General features: G+C 40.1%; 1 protein-coding gene and 1 long non-coding RNA gene across 3 annotated transcripts in view; one reads left to right on the forward strand and one right to left on the reverse strand.

The window, feature by feature from the left end:
• col11a2 (collagen, type XI, alpha 2) overlaps positions 1-19,115 on the forward strand; it is a 54,414-nt gene that overhangs the window by 23,957 nt on the left and 11,342 nt on the right. For both annotated transcript variants that reach the window (XM_030063917.1, XM_030063918.1), the window contains 34 exons: positions 946-1,065; positions 2,925-3,134; positions 4,219-4,272; positions 5,011-5,052; positions 5,261-5,323; positions 5,511-5,585; positions 6,414-6,500; positions 6,984-7,040; positions 7,453-7,506; positions 7,871-7,924; positions 8,228-8,281; positions 8,713-8,766; positions 9,135-9,188; positions 9,332-9,376; positions 10,078-10,131; positions 10,860-10,904; positions 11,067-11,120; positions 11,703-11,747; positions 12,535-12,588; positions 12,707-12,751; positions 13,560-13,613; positions 14,082-14,126; positions 14,408-14,461; positions 14,644-14,751; positions 15,283-15,336; positions 15,469-15,522; positions 15,908-15,952; positions 16,188-16,241; positions 16,608-16,652; positions 16,747-16,800; positions 17,020-17,073; positions 17,335-17,388; positions 17,719-17,916; positions 18,856-18,909. In XM_030063917.1, the coding sequence (XP_029919777.1) occupies positions 946-1,065; positions 2,925-3,134; positions 4,219-4,272; positions 5,011-5,052; positions 5,261-5,323; positions 5,511-5,585; positions 6,414-6,500; positions 6,984-7,040; positions 7,453-7,506; positions 7,871-7,924; positions 8,228-8,281; positions 8,713-8,766; positions 9,135-9,188; positions 9,332-9,376; positions 10,078-10,131; positions 10,860-10,904; positions 11,067-11,120; positions 11,703-11,747; positions 12,535-12,588; positions 12,707-12,751; positions 13,560-13,613; positions 14,082-14,126; positions 14,408-14,461; positions 14,644-14,751; positions 15,283-15,336; positions 15,469-15,522; positions 15,908-15,952; positions 16,188-16,241; positions 16,608-16,652; positions 16,747-16,800; positions 17,020-17,073; positions 17,335-17,388; positions 17,719-17,916; positions 18,856-18,909 (2,247 nt within the window). The remainder of the gene's footprint in view (positions 1-945; positions 1,066-2,924; positions 3,135-4,218; positions 4,273-5,010; positions 5,053-5,260; positions 5,324-5,510; positions 5,586-6,413; positions 6,501-6,983; positions 7,041-7,452; positions 7,507-7,870; positions 7,925-8,227; positions 8,282-8,712; positions 8,767-9,134; positions 9,189-9,331; positions 9,377-10,077; positions 10,132-10,859; positions 10,905-11,066; positions 11,121-11,702; positions 11,748-12,534; positions 12,589-12,706; positions 12,752-13,559; positions 13,614-14,081; positions 14,127-14,407; positions 14,462-14,643; positions 14,752-15,282; positions 15,337-15,468; positions 15,523-15,907; positions 15,953-16,187; positions 16,242-16,607; positions 16,653-16,746; positions 16,801-17,019; positions 17,074-17,334; positions 17,389-17,718; positions 17,917-18,855; positions 18,910-19,115) is intronic.
• Positions 3,967-6,453, reverse strand: LOC115367975 (uncharacterized). Its single transcript, XR_003928971.1, has 5 exons — positions 6,377-6,453; positions 5,488-5,683; positions 5,219-5,312; positions 4,950-5,065; positions 3,967-4,562 (listed from the first exon to the last, which is right to left on the reverse strand). It is a non-coding gene; the product is annotated as an uncharacterized LOC115367975 (long non-coding RNA).

Below are 19,115 nucleotides of genomic sequence, written 5' to 3' on the forward strand. Positions count from 1 at the left end.
TTGGGAGACCATTAATGTACACGTCAAGTGAATGAGCATGGATTGCTATGACACAGAAACTTAACCTGGGAAAACACAAATACCATCACACTACATACATGCAACAAAACAACACACCTTCTCTCTTACTCTGTCGTTCTCTCTTGTTTTTCTCAAGTACCTGTGTTTTCTCTCTGACACTTGTCTCCTTGTTTCTGGTCATACTTTGTATTAAATATGAATGAAGCAGCCTCACAGAACCTGCTAAGCAGGCTTTTAGTGTGCTTAGATTGGAGGTTCAGTTTTACCTACAATATAGGTGACTCAGTTCAAGATAGAGATGGCCACTGATGGGAGTTAAGTTCATTATTATATATGTACTCTGCAGAAAGCATAGTTATAGGCTGGTGTGTTTTGAATATAGCATTTAATAAATTGAACTCAGTTCTGTGAGGCTGCTGGTTGGGGTTGTCGTTCTGTTTCTGATCTTGGGTGAAACTAGACATCCCAAAGCATCAAGTCATGATGTTTTCATCACAAGGGATGGATAGTGGCTCTGAGGTTCTCAGACCTCCTTCTGATACCAGTAAGAGCAGACTTCACCCTTTCATGAATCTATCATGGCATTGTGGGCTTTTAAATGCAAAATGTGTTCAATTCAACAAAAGAAATCTCAGCAAAGTAGTCTTGATGACTCCCTAAATCTTGCACATGGCACGATTTATAGTCATCGAGTCATCCAAAACTCCCTGAGATTTCTTTTATAACATGAAACTTTACAACTTTTAAAAAAATGTGAGTTGCCAGTAAAATGTCTTTGCCACTGGCAATCACTATTTTAAGATGTATTCCATCTTCTTCTCTTTCAACATCTCATACCAGCAGACTTTTAACTAACCACGCTCTTCCAATCAAATCTTACTGTCTTCCCACTCCCCACCATTTCCTGTCAACTTGACCAATCAGGACGTAGATACTGAATATGCCGAGGCTGGCCACACCCCTACAGAGACGGATTATTATTATGAGGAGCCGGTCCCACAACCAGAGGGTGAGGTGATTGGACAAGAAGCAGCCCCTGCCCAGGTAAACAGAAAATAAAGGTAGATGGGGATCAGCGACACAGATCCAGGAGGAGGCACTGATAGACACAAAAACAGCAAACAAACAAATATATTCAATACAAAACCACAGATCTCTTCCATAAACCTCAACAGCCATATTTATAATAGTCCCTCCATAAGGCTGTGGATTGGTAATGCATGATACAGACAGTATTGTCTTGATATTTAATGTGATGCACTGTAATTTAGATGCGCTTTATTTATACAGTGATAAAACATAGAAATTAAGTGATAATATACAGTGAAACATAAGAACACAAGTTAAAAGAAATATTTGGAATAAAACGGTCTTAACATCCTCATAGAAGAAACTTTCATCTCAAAAGGAAGAGGACAATGTAATATCTGTGTGGTGGTGAGCCCAGTCCTTGTAGTTTAACCACGTAGATGTAACATCATCTTTCTTAACACTTCTCTAACCTCAAAGTTTTGTTGGCACCACTGCCATGAGACAAGACATAATAGACGAGCTCTTTCAAAGAAGAATACACCACATTCATTCACTTGTATCATCAAACATTTTTGTGTAGCTCCCTTTTTCCCTAACAGCAAGATTCTTGTTTTGTTCTCATGTCAAGATCCTTGTTTGATTGGTTTGCAGTCTTGAAATAAGAACAAAAAATCTTGTGGAAAAAGGAAGCTGCATAGGAATAATTGATATACATTTTTAACCGGAGTAATAAAGTGGGATGAATATAATGCATTCTTCTTTGACAGCAACACTAACTGAATTTTGTTGACTTCAATAGTTGTTGTGAGTTATGTTACAGCTCTTTTTAACTGTGAGAATTTGTGACCTGTTTCTCACAGTCCTGATATATTGTAGTGACAACCATCATATCTAATTTAGCTCAGTCTGATATACATACGTTTAATTATTATTTTACTGTTTTGATGCCGAGAAAGTGTTTACGATTGCCTCAGGAAAGAATATGTCAGCATAATATGGTGTTTTTCATCAACAAATGATCCATGCAGGTGACATGTATTGATTTGTTGTGATAGCTAATATACTGTTGTTTTACGGTTATTCCACACTTATTTTATTTTTTTAAATAGTTGTTGTTTTTTTACATGAGATAAAAATCCCAGCATATTTCCACAGGATTCATATTTTGATGTTTTTAAAACACGCATGGTAAGTAAACTAGAGAAATAACATAGTTGTAATAGCTTGGCACAGCATACCACATAGCAGCAGCTTGTTTTCACAAAGTGCTTCTTATCAGTCTTGTGTGTTTGAGGACGTTTTAACAGGTTTTTGATTTTTAAGAAAAAAAAAATGAAACCTACTTGCTTTTTTATAGTTAGAGAAACTATATTTATTCCACATTTGTAGAATTCCATCACTTACAGATCATAACACACAAGCTGGTGACAATGTATAAGCTTTGATGGAAACATACTATCATGAGTGCAATGATAGATTATTAACATAAAATTTAAGGTAGTAGGGTAAGGTTGATATCCATATTTCACTTGAGAAAGTCAGCCTGAAGTTACAGCCTAAGGGATTGTTCAATCCTCGTGGTCCATCAGATGTCATTTTGTTTTTTATCCATGTGTGACTGTTTACATGCAAAAAGGTAAGACTCTCATTTCTTTGTACATATGCCCCTCTCTCCTACTCCCCCTGTCCTTTCATTCTGTCTTACTCTTACTTTTGTTAACTTTTCCTCCTCATAACACTTTTCACTTGCTCTCAAAATCTCTCTTCTTCTTTCTGTTCTTCCTCTTTCTTTTATTTTTCTTCTTACTCCACCCTTTCCTCCTCCTTCCGTCTGTCCCATTATGGCTATAATGAACCCAACCCAACTCCAGGTGGAGCAGACAGTGGTGACTGAGGAGGTAGATGCCACCAAGGCAGGCGGTGAGGGCGAGGAGGCCTTCACTGAGGAGTATGTGACAGGGGACTTGGGCATGAAGGAATACGACTATTCCTACAGGGACTACAATGAGCCGTTACCGGAGACCGGGGAGGTTGATACCAACATGGGCCCCGCCCTGTCTGCCGTGACAGATGAGGGAGGCGTAAGTCATTCTGCGTCAGACGCAAAAAAATAAAAAGTAAAAAATCCCAGATTTTTTCATTTCAACCAACTCTGAATCCTGGTCTTTGTCGAGATGTATTTGATATTTCCTCAGACGATTTTTTGAGCTTGCCTTCCCTCTAAGTGTACATGGGAGACATTACTATTTTTCTATTTTTGTTTCATTTCTGGGACATATTGGCCTAATTGCCATGGTGGCCATATGAAACTCTGAGGGTGAGATATTACTTCAATGCATTATTGAGGTCAGTCCTCATGCACAGCTACAACAGCTTTGTGATTGCAACCAAGGCTTAAAATACAACCCCGATCCCCCCTGGATCTTGGGATCCAGAGGGGGAAATGATAAATGCTTGTCTGATTCTCAGGATTTGTGATGTGTAGTTACTCTTCCACCCTAAGTTCAGTGTAAGTTTAAAATGGCTTTCTTGGAAATAACTTCCATGTACAAGGAGGGTTTCATCATGTGCCAGGCAAGCTCAATCAGTCACAGAGGAATCTGCATTTGGATGCATTTCAAATGCTTCAGTGACCAAGATCTGGTCAGTGGTTGCAATGGGATTTATTCTATACCGTGTATAGTACGCTACCTCTTGGACTAGTACATACACATAGAGGCATGTACAGCAAATGTCCAGTTATATACTAACTTCATTTGCTGTGAATGCCATTTATGTCTGTGTATGGCTTCATGTAGACTTGCTAAGCCTAGATGGTCCTCAGTATTGGTACAAAAAAGTCTAGGAGTAAAGGACAAAGGAGTCATCGGTATTTGGATGAAAACTTACACCTTTATTACAGGCAGAGCAGATTTTAAGTTTATTGTGCAGTATTCCAATTTGCCCACTGGAATATTGGCCCTTAATAGAATGGGGAAATGCATGTGTCATGCATTTTAGATGGCATCATGATGTGGGTATCTTTTGATAAACATGTGTCCACCTGTTGTCCAAAGGCATCCGTATGAAAATCTGTTGTCTCTGGTGTCAGATGAGCCTCATGAGTGTGTGAGTACCTCTGTACTGACTGCGCTGTGTTGTTGGCTACATGTGTGTTTTCCTCAGGCCGCCATCAGAGCCCAGAAAGGAGAGAAGGGAGAACCAGCTGTCCTTGAGCCTGTGAGTTGTTCTTTAACACATTGCCTATACTGGCCTGTATCATACAGGTGTACAGATTTTGTAACTGCCAGTTAACCGCAGTCTTCTACTGTTCACCTCCCAGCAGCTGCACTCGAGCTGTTCAGCATTAGTTGTCATGTTCAGTGGCAGAACAGAAAGCATCCCCAGTACATTCAGGGATTTGAACCAACAATCTTCCAGTCTCAGTCATTCTTTTCTAACCTTGGGGCTGTCAGTCTTCTCTCCTATTCTATATTCAAGTTAATCCAAGTTGGTCTTTCTACATAGATCTGAAAATAAAATAGACACATTAGAAAACTTATTATGCTTTGGGCACTCCTCTATGGCAGGAGAGTTGTATTTGTTTCTGTTGCTAAATTATATATGACCTTTTGGCCTATCTTTTACCCATAGATAAAATGACAGTTCAGCAACTTGGCTTAGAGTTTTCCTGAAACACTCCATACACCCATTGCAATATCTACAAAAGGACCCACCCTTCATTGATCTACATCTGCTACCTAAACTACAAAAATTACTATCCTAATTAGTGTTGGGTTTTAAAGTCTTGTTTTCCCTAAAACAAATAAATTTGGTAAAATACTAATTGTTTCAATGACTTGTTAAGGTAAAGGCCTCTGTGTGAAATTAAAGATGATTTAGTTTTGATACCTTACCACGTTTAAGTTTAATTGGTTGTGTGTCTTCAGTTTTTTTTCTCCATTTCATCTTTTCCAGGGTATGCTGATTGAAGGACCCCCCGGACCTGAGGGACCTGCTGTAAGTGGATGATCTAAAGAGAGAGTGTTTTATAATTAAATGCCATGTTCACATTATTATGCCCTTCTTGGTTAGTGCCTTCCTTATTCCTTAGCTTCCGTGTGAATAATCATTTTTTAGTTTAGTGTTTAGTTCATTAAATGTTATGTAAGGAGTCTGGTTTTACTCTACAGCTGTGATTAAACTGTAACCCATCTTTCTCCTCCAGGGTCCCACTGGCCCCGCTGGCTCCTCTGGACCTCCTGGCTCTGTTGGTGATCCTGGTGAGAGGGTGAGACTTTCACTTTTCACTTTTCACTTTCTTATAGACATACAGGGCAGATTCTTATAACCAGTGGTGTTCTGACTACAGAGGTCAGTCACTACAAGCAGGACACGCTATGCAAAAACATGCAGTTCATTCCCAGTCTGGTCTTGAACTTTGAACCAGCTCACCCCTCCGTCTCTCCTCCCTGCAGGGTCCTTCTGGTAAGCCTGGTCTGCCTGGAGCTGATGGAGTCCCTGGACCTCCTGGAACCTCAGTCATGCTGCCTGTGAGTCAATCCTGGTTACTCTTAGACCTCATGGTGATATCCATTGTGTCTCTGAAGCCTTGTTCTCAGAATTAGCCAGAAGTTTGACCCTTTTCTGTCTGCAGTATAGGGAAGCAAGGTTAGCGTACACCTTTGTGACAAAAGCATACGTTTTAGCTCAGATCCTTCCCATATTCACCGTTCTGTTTAGGCTTAGACCGATATGTTGGTTTGCTGATACACTGCACTGATATTGGCCCAGTGTGAGTCAGACATCAGATATCGACCACAGCTGAATAAAACCAGCACATAGGTGTAAAATCTGGGATTCAATTTTATTTTGTTTGCACATTTTATTTGAGTTTCCCCAAACATTTAATAGGTGCAATGGTTTAGATACTGTTTCAGAGGCTTTCCCACTCTGCCAGGAATAAAGTCGTGGGGGGAATACAATGGCAATGACCACTTCAAAAGATAATCAATATGAAGAGAAAATATCAGTCAAACTTTAGTTCTGGCTACTTGGATCACTGAGCCGGTTGATCCTGCACTACTGAGGATGTGCACCCACTGTCAAGAAAAGAACTTCAGCATGACTTTTTTTTCTCTCTCTCTCTCAAGTCACCGTAACACCTCAGACTTACTATACTTGATCTAGAGTGCTCTGTGAAACTTTACTGCCATATCTAGTGTCCAAAGTAGGGTGCAGTGCAGGCATTTTAATTATTACTGGGAATCTAACCCAGAAGTCCAGCCTAGGATGTCCTTATTCCTCCAGATGTTGCATGCATATCTCTGAAAAGCCTCAGCACCTTACTCTGTTGTGTCTCCCTCCTTCTCTTGTAATAGTTCCGTTTTGGCCAGAGTGGTGGAGATAAGGGCCCAGTCGTGTCTGCACAGGAAGCCCAGGCAGCGGCCATCTTGTCCCAGGCCAGAGTGAGTGATCACAGCTGCTATACGTTTTCATTAGGCAGTGGTTTGTACATTAGCTTGCTTAATACAAGTCCATTCATACATGCAGGGCAAATATGATGTTGCAGTGCATTTTCATGTAACAACAGATTAGAATAGAATTGAATAGAACTGAAGAGAACTTATCCACACAAAGTGGAAATTGTCTTTACCTCACCCAAATGAGGAAACTTGAATGCACAACATATAGCACATCATGTTAAGTACAATATACTCTATCATGAAGGATTGATAGGTAACATACACCGTTTTACATGTTCCATGTAGTGGGAACTTTCTGTAACTTCATAAGATTTTTAAGATTTCACCTTTAGGCCTTTAGCTGATGCCGTTATCTAGAGAGACTGACAATAATTGCATTAGGGGATTTTACTTCACCCATTACATCACCAAAAGTACAAGCAGCCACATACATTCATCATTTATCCTGACACTTTTTGTCTCCAGATGGCTCTGAAAGGACCTCCTGGACCAATGGGATTCACTGGACGCCCCGGACCTCTGGTAGGTTTCTTGTTACCCAGACACTCACTTTTGCATGAAGTGCTTTTAGTTTCTTACAACTATATGGATTGTGACACTCAACAAAACAACAAAAAGAGGCAGACTGAAGCTCATAATTGCAGTAATTGAAACAAATGGATATGCCGGATTTTGAGAAAATAAATATGCTGTGTGCATATACATTTTTGCACATATGAACACAACCTGGCTACATCAAAAAGGCTGCATAGTCATCTGTATGATGCTTCTTCTGAGATTAAACAATGTCATAAACCCTCAAAATATCTACTTTTTTTTAATCACAGCTGTACAAACTTTTTTTTTAAAAAAAATTCTCTTTCATTTAACATCACACAACCTTTAAGAGGGACTCTCCAGATTGTTTTGGTGATGCCTACTGTGTCTATTTCAGGGATCTCCAGGAAGTTCTGGACTGAAGGGAGAGAGTGGAGACCCTGGTCCTCAGGTAAACACATCCACCACGCCTCACCTGGACCTCGCCTCATATTAAAGGGATCACACTTGGACACACACATAAATACATACATACACACATTTGGGCCCACGAATGCAGGTACACACACATAGACTCATACACATACATGCATGCTTATACACAACACTAACACATCAACATATCCACTCACAGTTAGAGCCACAATCAATAAAGTGTGGTTCCCTATGTTAAATTTATTTTTAACTATTTCCATGTTGCATAATGTAATCAAGGGCCCATTTTGCCGTAGGGTATGGTTTTACAGTTGAGCTCACAGTTTAAGTGTCTCACATATTTACAGGCAGTTATCACAGACATCTAACTCATTTTCCAGGGCCCCAGGGGACCTCAGGGATTGATGGGACCTCCAGGCAAATCAGGAAGAAGAGTGAGTATCCAAAAGGATCAACGTGCCTTGTTACATTAAATTTCTTTATAGCTGTATATTGTTTGACTAACCCAGATTATAAGGTATTTGAAGTAAGTAACAGTATAGTGATGCTGTATCATACCTGTACCAGTCATACCTGCAATGCTCCCATATTCAAATAATCTACGCCCAGGAGAGAGTAGTGGTTTGTTCTCCACCCTAGATTAGTGATGCAGAATTAAAAAAAAAAAATCATCTTGGTTATGCAGCAGTGTGGCAAGCATGTACTGTAAAACCTAACCTGCTGTCTGTCTCCCACAGGGCCGTGCTGGAGCTGATGGTGCTAGAGGAATGCCCGGAGAGCCCGGATCCAAGGTAACCTCTGCCAGCTTCATTCCTTTGTCATCAAATCCTCTACATCCTCGCGCTTGTCACGACTGCGTCGTCACAGTCGCTGCCTGCCTCATCAGATCTTTATAGGGTCATCTCTGTCTCTGCCTACATTTGGAATATTCACAGTGGAAAACTCTACCCAGAAGAAAGCCATACCTTTGAATTTAGCCTTACATTGATTTCAGGACTTCAGAGAGACACAACTCTTCTCAAATTAGGTTGATATTTTAGCAACAACCACTTGAATCCAGGTGTATTTTCCCACAAGTGTTACATGAAGGCTATGGCAGCATCACACACTTTTTCTTAGTGTGAGCTTTGTGTGATCTTCTAAAACTGCATCAACTTCAGTTTAATAATTTTTGCTCTTGTAATGTAGTGATAATGTATCGGCCTTGCTCTGTCTCTATCAGGGTGACCGTGGTTTTGATGGTCTGCCTGGTTTGCCTGGTGACAAAGGACACAGGGTGAGTCAAAGGCAAAATAATCAGTGTGTTAACATAAGTGACTAAAACAACATAAAATATAATATCTGCCACATAGGCATGTTTTTATACAATTGTTTTATATTTTATATAAATTATACATATAAATAGACCTAATAAGTGTAGGGTTCAGAGTTTGAAATTATTGCAGTGCTACAATGTTGATAATTATTGATTATCTGTGGAAAGTGTTGCTTTGGCAGCATTAGCTTGTATTTGATTTGTGCCAGTAAAGCTCATTTTGAATTTGACACTTCTTGGATATTTATGAGATTTTTCAGCTCTAGAATTGCATTACTTCATATTTACTGAATATGCTAATCCCTCACTTCTCTTTTTCATCCCCCCAGGGTGACACAGGAGGAATGGGACCCCCAGGACCCACCGGAGAGGACGGAGAGAGGGTAAGAAGTTCCTACCATGAGAAGCAATTTTGAAATGCAAATCCAGACACCATTCAAACATCCATTTTCTCTATCGGCATGTCTGTCTCAGTAAATTTGCACCTTGGCATCCTTTACAATTGTCTTTTTGTGTGTGATTCCAGGGAGACGACGGAGACGTTGGACCCAGGGGTCTCCCAGGTGAACCAGTGAGTGTTTCCATGACAACACAGCCAATTCTGATCCTGTCTTCATTGTTTCTCACCAGTATCATGCGTCTATTGATCTGCTGGTCACCCATTTCACCTCTATTGCCCTTAATCCCCTTAATACTATCATAAAATAGACACTACCATGTATCCGTCTACTGGTTTGCAGTGACCCTAATGAGACCACCACCTCTGTCTCTCACCATAGTGATAATACCTGTGATGCCTTAGGTTGGTGTAAGGCGCAGTGAAGTGTGATCGGCATCACAAACACGTGCTATGAATTCTGATACCATCATATGAACCGACCGGAGGTTTTTCTGAAATGTACTAGCACTCTTAAGAATCAAAAACAAGAGAAAGAGGGAAAAATCACTGCTAAGCACCCTGATCACCATAATTAATTATTTTTGATCATCACCAACCAATCAGTTTTCTTAGTTGAAGGTGTGCATTGGATATCCACCAATTCCGTCTCCATGCAAACACATTTCTGTGCTCATCTGTTATTTTTGTCTCAGTGCTAATGTTACCTCTACACCGATTATCACTTGCAAATAAATGTGAACTCCCATTTATTCCATTGCAGAAGCCTTGTAGAAGCCTGTCCATAAGGATGTTTCATAATGCTAATGCACTAAATGTCTGTAATTATCTCCGGCCTTTATTTTATGCATGTGTGTGTGTGTGTCTCTGTCTAGGGGCCTCGTGGTTTGCTGGGACCTAAAGGACCTCCTGGAATCCCTGGACCTCCTGTGAGTAAAGCCAGCGTTGCACCACATTGTGTTGCTGTTATTTCAGGAGCAGTGGTTTGTCCCTCTGTTACCACTCAGCAGGCAGAGCGCCTCCGGAAACAATACGCTGTGACCCGATATAACAGTGACTGAGATATCCTGTCATCTAAAAATGAGCATGTAATGTTCCCACAGTCACATTAAAACAATACCAAGGCAACCAGTGTCACAGCATTTATGTCAGCCAAGTCCAAGCTATCCATTTGAAACAATATATTTATACATAACAGTTGTTTGGCCCACTTAGTAAGGCACTGCCCTTCAACACCAGGATTCACATCCATGTTGATTCCCACAGATCTAAAGGTACACAGTCCCACCAGCATCGTCGACAAAATCTATAATTTGCGGTTCTGAGTGGCTTATTGGGAAGAGCAGGGCACCATCACTGCCAGAGTTAGGGATTCAGCTCCCGCTGTGAGCACCCAAACAAAAAAATGTGTTTACTCATGCTGCTGTAAGGCACTTAAAAGCATACGCCAAAGTGAATGTTTAGTGAGTTGAACAATATACCATCATGCAATCTCCTGCTAAGTTTAACACATAATACTACAGAGTTTTATGAGGCAGGGTTTAAGTTGTTTATATCTATCTTGTGGACTCTTGGGGTTATTTTATTTTTAATTTAATTTGGATTTTCATTCCTCCTCATTCAGTGATATTACAGTCTCTTCCTCTCCTCCTCTCAGGGTGTGCGTGGAAACGATGGGCCTCACGGTCCCAAAGGAAACCTGGTCAGTGTCCAATTAACTTATCTACCATGTTATCACGTAACTTTGTGCTCTTGAATGTGCACATCAGTATGAATATCTTTACAACTTTCTTAGGATGGCAGGAGTAACTCTTCCTTCTTTTCATTCTGCCTCTCTCTCCCTTGTTTCGTTTCTTTTCCTCAGGGTCCTCAAGGTGAGCCTGGACCTCCAGGGCAGCAAGGAACCCCAGGAACTCAGGTGAGACAGAGGGCGCATACCTGTGAGATTCTGCTTTTTTTTTTTTTTTTACCAGTAATTTTTGACACCAATAATTACTAAGTATTGTAAAGAGTATAGGCATTGACCCACCTCCATTGGTAGCTCTAGGTCAAATGTGACTAAGGAGGATATAATGAAGACCCATTTTGGGTTGAAAGATTATCTGTTTTTATTCAGGACAGCTGACAATTGATGAACAGCTACCAATAGAGAGATTTGGTCTGTTTGCCCTAAATGTACTGTATCCTAACAATCTTGTAATTGTCCTCTTTTTTTCCACAAGGTCTTTACCAGCCCTGAATATGACAGTTACATTTATGTTGCCTTATTGTTCACAAAGATATTGTGTCAGTGTGTCAGACATCTATAGGTTAACAATCAGAACCTGACAGTTTCAGCTGCCTACATATTGTAATGCGTACACTTTACTCCGAGAAGGAAAGGTCCAACCCTGTCTGAAATGTTTACAGACCCATTATGAATAGGAATAGCACTGCTGAGACCGTGCTTTCCTCCATACAGTGTGTGTCATGTGGTTTCTTTTTGTGTGTCTTCTCTCAGGGAATGCCAGGACCTCAGGGAGCCATCGGGCCCCCAGGAGAGAAGGTGAGAGACCACAGATACCTGGGGGATACCTGCATTCATAACAGTGATGAAATTGAAGAGTGTACAGTAAACCAGGGCTAGGTATTAGCAGGGACCTCATAATACATGAGTCACAAAACAATTAGTATTGCAATACATTTCAGTATCCTACATAATTTAAAATGAAAATGTATGAATAGGGCTTAAAATTCAACCCTCTCGCATAACACCTGTGGAGGCTAGACTGAGCTCAGAATTCCCATTCAAACGCACAGAAAAACACACTAACTTAATACAGTGCACTAAAATGTAGCTATGAAGATGAAGTGCATGAACAATACATATCAATATGAAGCACCAAAAAAAACTACAGTATTGTAAAAAAAAAAAAAATAGTAGATCTGAACCACCTGTTTTTTATTGAACCGGACTGATCAGATCAATCCAGGTGAAAGTGGTTATCTCGTGTTGAGTTCATCTGATAAATCCACTTCAGATGTTCAGAATACCTGTGAAGACAGATATAGTTAAATGACGTTATGACAGACTATTTCATAGCAAACTCATGTGATGAATATAAATGGAAACTTTACACTGGTGCTCAGCATGAGGCATGAGATTAAATGAGATAAAATGAGTTTAGATTAAATGAGTTGAATTGAGGTAGGAGTAGAATCCAACATTAAAAATGATATGTAAGATCTTATATATCTAATACATAGGGAGTTTAATACAGTTTTTCTCTAAAATAGATTAATTCATTCATTTCTTTTACCATTCTGACTCATGAGCTTTATTTCTGCTGCAGGGTCCCACAGGAAAACCAGGTCTGCCCGGTATGCCAGGAGCTGACGGCCCACCTGTAGGTTTCTTTCTCCCGTCTTGCTTTCTTTCTTTATATCGTTCACATTGAATTAAGTTGAATCCTCCAACAATGGACGCCCTTCCTGCGGCTTTACCTCTTTGTCTTACTTTCCAAGGGTCACCCAGGAAAGGAGGGGCCTACCGGCACCAAAGGAAACCAGGTGGGTGTCAGTCATACCAAGTAAACAAATTACATAACACCTTGAAGACAAATTACACAGGAAACATTTTACATGAGAATGCAGAGGTCACATGCAGAGGTCTGTTATCTATAATAAGGAATTAAAGAGAAAAAAAAATCTCCCACAATGTGTTTGCTTTTCCATCTGGGTCATGTCATCTCCTTATTTGAGCCACACCACCTTACTGGAGATGATGCAGCATACGCAGTGGGATTTAACAGTTTATTGCCGTCATGAATTAACAGATTTGTGTTTTATCTGTTTGACACCTGTCGAAGCACAAGACAGGAAGACAGTGTAGAGTCAAATTTCAATGTAGATAGAAGAAAATGTGCAAAACATGGTTTGCAGGCTTATTTCTGGTGCGTCCTCGAGTGACAAGTGTATTAACACCTTATTACATCTGGGTCAGTTCGTTCTCTTCAGATCTGAGCGTTAGATTGGCAGGTTTGTTTGGGAGGCTGCCTGAAGGTGAAATAGTTGCTGGTGTCATCCTCCACAACACTGTCCGGGAATCCCTGAATAAAGTCGCTGTAGATCCGCATGTTTGCCAGCCAAGTCCAAGGACAGGTTTTTGGAAACTAGCAGGAAAATACTAGTTACCACAATCATTATTCGTGCCGCCATACTTCATATATCACTCATATATTACTGTCTTTGTGTCTGCATCTGTCCTCGTGAAAAGGAAACCCAACATATTCACATATGTCCAAGAGTCATTGTAAACTGTTTTATTGTGCTGTAAACTTGTCAGTGAAATCCCTGTGATTTTTTTCTATTCCTCTAGGGTCCCAGCGGTCCTCAGGGAACTATTGGCTATCCTGGCCCTCGTGGTATCAAGGTCAGTATACTCATCAGAGCTGCTACAGTAATAACCATCAAAACTTTTAAGTCTAAAATCTGTTTCTTAGACCTTTGTAAATGTTGCACCAAACACTTAATCCAGTGCGGCTGGTCCATGTTTGACATTTCCAAGCAACCCCTCCTCACAAAGCCATTGTCAATAATCCTGGTTCACTGAATTTTGGACACCAATAATTGCTGCCTGAAGGCAGGAACACACCGAGCAACTTCTTCAACAACCCTGAAGAGCAACAGCACCCAAAGAGTTGCCTCATCATTCCAGCTTTTACCAGTGTCGTTGGTGTTTTAGGATGACACATTTTTTCCTCACCTGTTTCTCCACAGCAGTTTGGATCCTTCATCTCTTTTCGCGTTTTGTAAAAAGTCGTTTGATGTGCAAATACACTGCTACCCCAAATATTCCTGAGTGTGTCGCCACTCTGATTATTGGCTGCTTTGATTGCAGGGAGCTCAAGGAATCCGTGGACTGAAGGGCCACAAGGGAGAGAAGGTAAGTTGTGATCGTTACAGCTGTGACTGTTTATAACATTGAAAAAAAAATCCCAGCTGATTGCTCTTGGTCCTGTATCACAAAACACCTGTATAGTTAACACATAGTAATAAGCAATAAGCAATAGCCATAAGTCCATTTTTAGTACAAAGTTATATATCAGGACGTGTCTGCTCTGTTTCATCTCCACATCTCCAAATCAGTTACAGTGTTGAGAATTTTCTGTTTCACAGCAGTGCATTATCAATTTGTGATTTTTTTTTTCTTCTCTGTCTTTCTAGGGTGAAGATGGTTTCCCCGGAATTAAGGGAGATTTTGGTTCTAAGGGAGACAGGGTAAGATTGGTTGATTGATTGATTCGTTTGCTAATAATTTGTTAATAATTTGCACTGATGGCTTGTCTGATTGGTCGATTAAACATTGTATATAACTGCCTTTTAATGATGTGTCATTATGTGGAAGTGGCGTGTGAATCACCGCCGATGGTTTTCCTGGATCTGTGTTTCTATGATGACAGGGTGAGGGTGGAGTGCCAGGACCCAGGGGAGAGGACGGTCCCGAGGGGCCAAAGGGTCGCGTGGGACCCCCTGGTGAGATCGGACCTCTTGGACCAGTGGGAGAGAAGGTAGGACTTCTTTTGGCAGATTGTGAGCAACATGCAACAGGCTACAGATTTTCATAAGGCCAATACTTCCTGCTCTATTTTTGTGACTGCTTTTATTAAAGAGAAAAATTTACAGAAACTGACTCTCATGTTATTAATCTGCAGAAATAGACATTTTCTCAGAATCTCCTTGTTCTTCCTTTCCTCAATTTAATTAAAATGTCAGCATTTCATTTTCATATAAAACCCATTTAGTATTCCCATTTTATTGAATTAATTTTTTTGTTGCTGCCAAAGAATGAATGTTATGTGAGTAATTGTCTCAGCAATGAACAAAATGATCTCCCTCTCCTACAACATCATAACACACACTTTTATTAATCTTGGATTAACATTACAAGAAAACAGTTGTTTATCTTGCCATTCATAGTTAAACTGGAACAAAATGTCAACTGAGGATTTTCAACACAAACTATAAAACAGTTCAGTAGTCTAAACATATAGCTTATAAGTTAAATACTAATGATTATTGCCGTCAACGTGTGATTTCAGGGCAAACTTGGTGTACCTGGACTTCCTGGCTATCCTGGAAGACTGGGACCTAAGGTAAACCCCACTCATTTATTTAGTCAGCTATTCAATCATTCATTCATGCAGTTTGACCCTGGAGTTGTTGCTCTGTCAGTCACCATGATGTGCAGCTGGACTTATGCTGAGTTGTTATTGTCCTGTTTGTAGGGATCTCTTGGTTTCCCAGGATTCCCTGGCTCAAACGGCGAGAAGGGAACAAGGGTAGGTTGACTGTCCTGTGAAAGACTCAGAAGTCAGATTTAAATTTACATTTTGAAGAGCAACTGTACCAGAATCTCTGTCTTAAAGGGTGTAACTAGATATTTAGCCAAAAAGAGTACTGACAGATATATGACACAGTTTTTTATCCAGTAAATCCATAACATGTGATTTTAGGCCAAACTCAGCATGCAACACTAATTTAGTGCAGAGAGATTATTCACATGTAGTAGTTCACATGAGAAGTACATACTTATAAAAGGGTAGAATGGCAACAGATGAATGTCGTGACCTTAACAGAGGGTAAATAAAGTGAATTCTGATGTACTGATGTTTCTGTCTCTTTCAGTCTTTTTTGGTCTGAATCTGAATCTTTCTTTTTTTTCAGGGTCTCATTGGCAAGTCAGGGCCAAGAGGACAGAGAGGACCAACGGTATGTCTCATTATTTATTCATTCATGCATTCATTCATTCATTCATTCTGAGGACTGAAGGATTCTGTTCTGATCGTTTCTTCCACTCAAATCCGTCTATCCGGAAGATAAGCTGTCTCCTCTTCCTTGCAGCACCAATTTGATTTTGATATTGATTTGATTGAATTCCCTTCAATGCCTCCTTAAGTATCAAGTATGACTCTAATCACAGAGGATTATTGTTTCTTCCCCTCAGGGCCCCAGAGGGCAGAGAGGACCAAGGGGCACGACCGGGAAGCCAGGAGCCAAGGTGCGTCATCTAATCACTCATATAATTATAATCATATCATGAACAGACTTTCTCAGTGATGATGATGAGGGTAATTGTCATTGTTGCTGATGAGTTTTTATCATTAATATAATTTCCACTGGAATGAGGTGACCGGAGGCTTTCTAAGACTTAATTGTATTCTAGCATGTATTTTGAATCCATTAAATAAATTCAGGCAAAGTTCTTCTTTATTTGACGGAGTCGTCACATTATGTTTCTGTACATTTACATCCGTAAATAATTTTGTTTATAATAATGACTGGTTGTTGACTGGTTAATAGTAGAGGACAGGTGATTGCATCTTGTTTTATTTATTGCATTGTTCTGTTGTTGTTGTTTCATTAGGGAACATCAGGAAGTGATGGCCCCCCTGGTCCTTCTGGAGAGAGGGTGAGCCCTTTGCGATTGATTATCAGAATCCACCAATACTCACGGTGATCAGTGGTTTTGTTCTGATCAATGCATCTGTTCTTGCCTCATTCAGGGACTGCCCGGGCCTCAGGGAGCCAACGGTTTCCCCGGACCAAAAGGACCTCCAGTAAGAAGATTGTGTTGATACCGAGTTATTGACGAGTTTTTGTCAAAACCACATTTTGAAAGTTTTGGCCTTTTTTTTTTTTTTTTTTTTTTTTTTTTTTTTTTTTTTTTTGGCTCTCATGCTTGCCTGTTACTCTGTTTTGTTCTGATGTCAGAAATCATTGTGAACTTGGTGATTTAATTCTTAAGTCAATAATGGTTAAATGATGCTTCCACACAGGGACCACCAGGAAAGGACGGACTGCCCGGACACCCTGGGCAGAGAGGAGAAGTTGTAAGTCTTCCTTTTATGTCATTTTCTCATGTTGACAAGAGTAAGAAAATACTGACCTACACCCCGATTCCCATTTGGAGTCTCTTCAGTGATAAAGCTGCTAGAAACTTAGTGATTAGCTTGTTCGGATGGAAAGTTTTCTGATATTTTTTTTTTGTGTGTGTGTGTGTAAGCTCTGTAAAAAGGAAAGATGGAGCTTAGCGGATAGTTAGGTTAGTTAACCCTAACCCTAACCCTTTTAATTTATTTTTTCTCCTGCAGGGTTTCCAAGGCAAGATGGGTCCACCTGGGCCTCCCGGAGTGGTTGGACCTCAGGTGAGTTTCTCCAGCATGTGTAGGATTTTGTCAATAATTTTGTATATTATCGGCATCCACAGCAGAAAAATCTCTTCTCTCCTCTCTCCACTCGCTGTCTTTTCTCTCCTTTGCATTTTCTTTCTGCTCTCTGCCCTACTCACTCCATCTCTTTCCTCTCCGTCCTCTTGTCCTCTCTGTCCACGCCTTCCCATCATCCTCTTTGTTTCATGTTGTCCACCCTTTATCTCTTCTTTCCTCTCTACTCTTTCCTCCTCTCCACCCGCACTTTCCTCTCCATCCTCTCGTTCATCATCTTCTTCTTCTCCACCAATCATTCCATCCTCCCAGGGTCCATCAGGTGAGACTGGTCCCATGGGCGAGCGTGGTCACCCCGGACCCCCAGGTCCCCCCGGAGAGCAGGGACTTCCTGGTCCCTCTGGGAAGGAGGGCACCAAAGGAGACCCTGGACCCCCAGGAGGCCCCGGCAAGGACGGACCCCCAGGACTGAGAGGTTTCCCTGGAGAGAGAGGACTGCCTGGAACCCCTGTGAGTATGGAGGAAGACTGTGTGTGGATCCTGAGACCGATGACCATGCATGATAAAAAGTCTCAAACGTTTTGTCTGCAGCCTGTTCAGAATACATCAGCCTGGTTTTTCACTGGAGCTAAGAGGAGGAATTATTAAAAAAATAATAATAATAAATGGCGTAGTCTTAGCTTTAATCATGGAGTTTTTATTCATTCTGTTTAATTTTTTTTTTTTATTTTAGTACATTTTCTGTTGTCCTTTATTTTATTTGCAGCATCTTTATTTGCCGTATTTCATCTTTATTTGCTACATTTTTTTCTTTACTGATGCTTTTTTTATTCTTTGTTATACACTTTGTTACTTCATTTCAAGTTTATTATTAGAATTATTATTATTATCATTATTATTGTTATTATTATTATCATCATTATTATTATTATTATTATCATTATTATTATTATCAGAATCAGGTTTTTTTGCCATGTAGTTTAAGAACATACGAACATGCAAGGAATTTGTCTATGTTGCTGCAAGAGGGAAAAGTTACAGTAAATAGTAAAGATAAAGTTTAAAAGAACAGTAACAATCTATATAAAATAAAAATATAAAAAATAAGGTGTGATTATGGTGAAACAATATCTATATTTACAAAATATTAAATTAGAATTTTAAATAAGAAGTTATTTACAGGTAGTGTAGGCTTTATGCAGATTGTAAAGTGTAAAGTGGATTGTGGTGAATTACTTTCTCCAGCTTTCATGTGTGGTTTAGAGATTCCTCCAGTGCATTAACAGAATAAGCTTTAGTTTTGTAAAACACCAATATTACATGCAGGCATTGTTAAGAAGTGCATAGCCTGCATTACAATGGCAATATGCAGAGCAACACTACAGAGTGTCCAGAAAACAGCCCATATGAAGATGAAAACTGATCGATTAATCCCTTCTTTTCTTCCAGGGAGGTGGAGGACTGAAGGGAAGCGAAGGACCTGCTGGACCCCCTGGACCTGCTGTACGTTTGAAATTCATAACACTGTATATTCTTTTTTAAAATATATTTAAATAACATCCTACCTGGAAGCCATTCAGGATCTCCTAAATATAAATAATCCCGTCTGTTAAAGAGCCGAGGATTTAAGTGACCTGCTGTCGGTGCCCTAATTTGCACTGACTTCTGGCTATAAATAATTTCCGGTAATTGTAGGTGTCACATTTGTC

The sequence above is a fragment of the Myripristis murdjan genome, chromosome 11, assembly GCF_902150065.1.
Source record: "Myripristis murdjan chromosome 11, fMyrMur1.1, whole genome shotgun sequence".
Taxonomy (NCBI): domain Eukaryota; kingdom Metazoa; phylum Chordata; class Actinopteri; order Holocentriformes; family Holocentridae; genus Myripristis; species Myripristis murdjan.